General features: G+C 36.1%; 1 protein-coding gene across 5 annotated transcripts in view; it reads right to left on the bottom strand.

Moving 5' to 3' along the window:
* Nucleotides 1–312: 312 nt before the first annotated feature.
* LOC108983709 (ABC transporter B family member 21-like) overlaps nt 313–6000 on the bottom strand; it is a 30656-nt gene continuing 24968 nt past the window's right edge. For all 5 annotated transcript variants that reach the window (XM_035695722.1, XM_035695723.1, XM_018955432.2 and 2 more), the window contains 9 exons: nt 4801–5022; nt 4389–4627; nt 3745–4270; nt 3364–3637; nt 2256–3142; nt 1667–1933; nt 1317–1580; nt 888–1181; nt 313–748 (listed from right to left, as the gene is read on the bottom strand). In XM_035695722.1, the coding sequence (XP_035551615.1) occupies nt 398–748; nt 888–1181; nt 1317–1580; nt 1667–1933; nt 2256–3142; nt 3364–3637; nt 3745–4270; nt 4389–4627; nt 4801–5022 (3324 nt within the window). In that variant the 3' untranslated portion in view covers nt 313–397. The remainder of the gene's footprint in view (nt 749–887; nt 1182–1316; nt 1581–1666; nt 1934–2255; nt 3143–3363; nt 3638–3744; nt 4271–4388; nt 4628–4800; nt 5023–6000) is intronic.

The following is a 6000-nucleotide window of genomic DNA, read 5'->3' as shown; positions in this document are numbered from 1 at the left end:
TGTTAATATTTCTTGTTCAAATGAGAGGGTCGAATCAAATGCAAAAATCCGATCATTCTTGACTCCTAATTCATCAACGTGTTACTCATGTTACATGTTACAACAATTTATTTATGAAGAAAGACCTAAAATACTACAAATTAAAATTAGAAAATTAAAAATGAAAAAGAACAGTAGGAATTTATGTTTCTAATTCCTGTCTATTTCGTATAGAGTTTTGCTACTCATACGAAATACCACATATTTAGTAAGAGAAAAAAAATAAAAAAAAACTATAGTGTATAGTATATTGTAGGAATGATGAATATAATTTTTCTTTCTTCGTATGAGCTGTCTGCTGTCAAAACAAAAAAAGAAAAAAAAGGAAAGAAAAAAAATAACTTATGAGGCAGTACTACTAGCTAGTACTTGTGTGGAGTGTAACCAAGGAGGTGTAGAAGCCATCCTCCATTTTAATCAAAGTCTCATGCTCTCCTTCCTCTACTATAGCTCCGTCTTTAACAACTGCGATTACATCTGCATTCTTGATCGTAGATAGTCGATGAGCCACCACGATTGTAGTCCGGTTAACCATGACTCTATCCAATGAATCTTGAACTACTCTTTCGGATTCAGCATCCAGTGCACTGGTAGCCTCATCTAGTAGCAATATCTTTGGACTTTTGATCATAGCACGTGCAATGGCTACGCGTTGTTTCTGCCCTCCAGACAATTGGACTCCACGTTCTCCTACTATGGTGTCATAACCCTGCATATTTTGCATTGCAAGAAGGAAAACAAAGCTAATAATTAAGCAAGGATAGTTTTACACCTGAATTTAGCTGAGTTTTATTAGGATATGATAATGAGCTGAGGAATTTTAAAAAATGCATTGCTTGTTTTGGTACCTGTGGTAAGGCACTGATGAAGCTGTGAGCATTTGCCAACTCTGCTACTGCTATAATTTCTGACTCAATTGCATTTCCTTCTTTTCCGTATGCAATGTTGGCACGGATAGTGTCATTGAACAAAACTGGTTCTTGACTCACAAGACCCATCTGCTGCCTCAACCATTTCACTTGAAACTTCTGAATTTCAATTCCATCAAGAGTGATATAACCAGAATCAGGATCATAAAATCTTTGTAACATGGAGATGACTGTAGATTTCCCACTCCCACTTTCTCCAACTAAGGCAACTGTCTGAGAAGGGGAAAAAAAAAAATCATTCCAGTATAATTTTGATCATTAGTTGTAACTAGAATGGTAGGCAAGCATAACTTCTGTGCTTCTCTTGTGGTAGCTTCTTGAAATACCAAAATAGAGTTTCATATGTACCTTACTAGAATGAATAGCCAAGCTGAGGTCTCGTAAAATCTGGACATCTGGCCTGCATGGATATTTAAAGCTTACATTGCGAAGTTCAATGTCTCCCTTCAGATCATCCAAAGTCATTCCAGACTCATCTATTGGATCTATCTTTGACTGTTGGTCTAGTATTGCAAATATGGAAGTAGCAGCATCCTTGGCCTTGCTGGTATCTGGACCCATGGAGCTTGTTTGAGAAACTCCCGTAGCTGCAAAAGTCAAAGCAAAGAAAACCTGCAAACCAAGCATCCATTTTGAGATTTCTCCTGCTATTTATAAGAAGCTTTGAAAAGCTTGTTAAATATAGAAGGAAAACTTACTAGGAAAACATCTGAGAATGTTGCTTTCTCAGCCTCAATGAATCGAGCTCCTGCATAGAAACTGGTAGCGTAGACAAGAAACAGCAAGACAAAAGATGTCCCAAATCCTATTCCAGTGATCAAGCCTTGTCTTATTCCTTCCTTTCTTGGCCCTTCACATTTCCTACTGTATAGATGCATCACCTTGTCTTCGGCACAGAAAGAAGCGACTGTTCTTATGCTCCCAACTGCATCGTTGGCAACTTGGCTTGCTTCCTCATATATCATCTTCAACCATATAAATTTACATATTCAGGAATCAACTTTCAATAACGAAATAAAAATGATGAAAAATTAATTAGCTATGTTTAAAATGACTGCTTGGATTTTAGAGTAAACACTCTCAATTGAACAGGTTGTTCTTCACTGGATTTTTCATAATGTATAGGAAGATGTAGGCTGTAGTCACTAAAACAAAAACATATCTATCATGAAACTGTATAACATGTTTCAATCTGACAGTTTAGATAACTTGAGGTGTAAATTTTGAAAAAATAAAGTTGATTACTTAATTTTCCAAAAAAAAAGTTAGGTTAGCTTTAGAGCAGACCTTTGAATCTGCACTGAATCCTTTCATGGACCGGACTTGAAGATATTCATTGATTCCGATCAGGGGGATCAAAGAAAGGACAATAAATGCCAACGGCCAACTTGTAACAAATGCAATGATCAAGCCCGCAACTACTGAAGCAATAACCTGAAGTATCTGACCAAGTGCATCTCCAACAAGCGAACGCGTTGCTGCAGCATCTGCTGAGAGCTTAGCTCCCAGGGAACCACTTGAGTGCTCCTGCTCATCAAACCAACCAACCTCCATGCGAACCAATTTTTCAAAACACATCAATCTAATACGTTCTATCAACTTACATCCGGCCACAGAAAGGAAGTAAGCTCGTGCTGGAATTGCCAGAAATGATACCACACCAAGGATCACAAACATTTTCGACCAAAACGATGTATCCTGTATCATCAGATCAGTAGGTTTTTCGTAGAATGAGTGTATTACCTTGGTAAGCAGGATGCCAAGAATAGGAAGTAATATGCCACTGATGATAGCAGCTATAACCCCAAGAAGAATAATTGGAATCTCTGGCTTGTTGAGGTATGCAAGTCGCCAGATTGAAACCAATGGAAATTTTTCTTCTGATTCTGCTGGCACTTTCTCACGGATCGGGACTTCTGGGGTGGAAGTATATTCTGTGACTGAGAATGAATGGTGGCTACTACCACTGGTAGATGATTCCCAACTTATGGATTTTTGGAATGAAATTCTTTTACACTGTCCAGGAGTAATTGGCCGTCCAAACGATTCAACAGGACTTTCATATATGCTTTTATCATCTACATGATCTTCTCCAGACTCCTTGTTTACTTCTTGCAAGCGTATAAGCTGAGAGTACGCTCCATCAAGATCCTTGATTAGTTCTGAGTGTGAGCCTGAGAAATTGACATATGGCAAAATGTAATGCATAACAGTCCTAGAAGGTAATTTCTTTTCTTTTCTTTTGAGAAATACTTTAGCCAACAAAAAATTACATAAAAGTAACCCACAATCTGATAACCACATCAAACTACGTCAGTTTGTAAGATTATTTTTGTGAAATACTTTATAACTGTAATATTCATTCTTCTCTTTTTTAAATTGTACCCAAATATACCTCTTTCAACGATCTTTCCTCTGTGAATGACTGCAATCATGTCAGCATTCCTCACTGTGCTTAAACGATGGGCAACAATGACAGTAGTTCGGTTGACCATGATCCTATCCAGTGCCTCCTGCACAATCCTCTCAGATTCCACATCTAGTGCACTTGTAGCTTCGTCTAGAAGCAAAATTCGAGGGTTCTTCAAAATTGCTCTTGCAATGGCAATTCTCTGCTTTTGACCACCAGAGAGCTGCGTTCCGTGAGCACCAACTGTGGTTTCTAGTCCCTGTATGCAAGAATTCCAAGTTAGAGAGTATATTTGATCTATAGTGATGACAATTAGGAGAACATATTTATTAATTAATTTCTACAGATCAGGCTAAAACTTTAAACCTGAGGCAGTCCATCGATAAATTTAGCAGCATTTGCAAGTTCAGCAGCAACTCTTATCTCTTCAGTTGTGGCACCATCCTTTCCATATGCAATATTATCCCTTATGCTACATGCGAACAACACAGGTTCTTGGCTAACAAGACCAATTTTCCCCCTAATCCAATTGAGTTGGAGGTGTTTGAGGTTAATTCCATCTATAAGAACTTTACCAGCTTGTGGGTCGTAGAATCTCTCTATTAGACTGATAACTGTTGACTTCCCACTTCCACTTTGTCCAACCAAAGCTGCAGTTGTGCCACTCTGGATAGAAAAAGAGAAACCACTGAATATTTGCAGATTTGGTCTGGTTGGATAACTGAAAAAAACATCTCTCAACTCTATATCTCCACGAATATCATCCAAAATTTTCCCCTTTGCGTTATAAGCATCTATCTTTGGTTTCCTCTCAATAGTCTCAAACATCTTATATGCCGCAGCTTTACCGGCAACAAAGGCACTTATGCAGGGTGATGCTTGGCCTAGGGATCTGAATCATCCACACGGTACCAAAAGGAAAGAAATGAATAAAAGAAAAAATTAACAAAATAAGTTGTAATTAAATAAATCTGTACACAGAGCTAAAGAACATTCAAACTGCAGCTTACACAGATCCAGTCAACAAAGACATCATCACATTCAGCACATCACCCCCAGTGTATCCTTTATGCAGTACCATCTTTGCTCCAAACCATACGGCCATAGCATAGCAACAATAAATGACAAACGTAACCAGGGCAAAACCTAATCCAGATACCAGGCCTTCTTGAACACCAGATTTGTAAGCCGTTACTAGGAACTTTTTGTAGTTAGTTACAGCTTGCTTTTCCCCAGTAAACGATGCCACCTAGATGAACAAAAATGGTGGAAATCAACATATTTTCCAGAAAATAACTGCAATATCAAAAACATTCTACACTGAAGGATAAAATTTATAAGTATATATAAACTTCACCAGGCAATGCATGCATATATATATATATATATATATATGTATAGTAGTTCAAGTTAGGGACATACTGTCCTAATTGAGCTGATTGTCTGTTCAACCACATTTGCTGCATTTGCATAAGCATCCTGTCCACGAGATGCCGTCTTGGATATAGCGATGAACATAAGACCACCCGATGTCACAATAAGAGGAACCGAGGCTAACAACAAAAGGGTCAGAAGCCATCCTTTTAAAAATGCTACAATAAAGCCCCCGATGAACGTCGATACCAGCTGCAGAAATTTCCCAACCTGCACGTGCAAACAGACTCTTTTACATTTTACATGCACAAGATGAATAAAACTTAAGGCAAATCTTCTTATAAATACCACAAGTATGGGCATTATTTTTATGATCAACCTGCCCATTAATCTTATCCAGTGGACAACTTTATATATTGATGAGTATTATACAGACTATTTCAACGTTTTGCTAATCAAATATGTTTTCTGCAAGATGCAGGTGTTGTGCTGTGACTGCATGCTGTCCCTCATCAAAGGCAAGCCAGGATTCTTTGTATACGTAACGTGGGGGCCAAATTATATAATTAATTCGTAAAGAAAACAATTAAAAGATAACCCAAAAGTTCACATAAATATATATTTGTTCATCTACAAGTTTAAATGTATAATAAAAAATAAAAAATAATATTAATTATGTTAATTAAAGCTGATGTTCTTTCCACGAACAAAAGTAATCGATTGTCATATTCCTATTGAATTTTCCATCAAACTTTTATTTCAATATAGACTATAAATTAAGTATATCTTCTTTCAAATTTCAAAATAAAAATTATATTCGAAAATTATATTCAAATAATTTTTTAACTTTATAATATTTTTATTCAAGGTTTTTTTTATTAATATTGCCCAAAACCCAATAAAACATTTTGATTCAAACTATTTCACTATTACTCACGAACCATTGCATTATTATTCACAAAATACTTATTTCATCTCATTCCCCAAATATCTCAAAAGAGACCTTAGTAATGCTATGAGTTTATTAATATTAATAAAATCAATATAGAGTAATGCTACATATACTTATGAATGGTGTAAATGCCACATACTCATTTTAAAAAAGAGTGGCTCGTTTTAAAAAAAAAAAAGTAGAGTCCAACTAAAGAATAATTATTTTATGTAAGTATCATATTTATTTACAAGAAATACTTTAACTACAAAAAAATCACATAAAAATAAACTTACAAACTGACGTGATTTAACGTG

Source organism: Juglans regia, chromosome 11 (assembly GCF_001411555.2).
Source record: "Juglans regia cultivar Chandler chromosome 11, Walnut 2.0, whole genome shotgun sequence".
NCBI lineage: Eukaryota > Viridiplantae > Streptophyta > Magnoliopsida > Fagales > Juglandaceae > Juglans > Juglans regia.
Note: the sequence above shows the minus strand (reverse complement) of the source record. Positions and strands in the feature narration are given on the sequence as shown.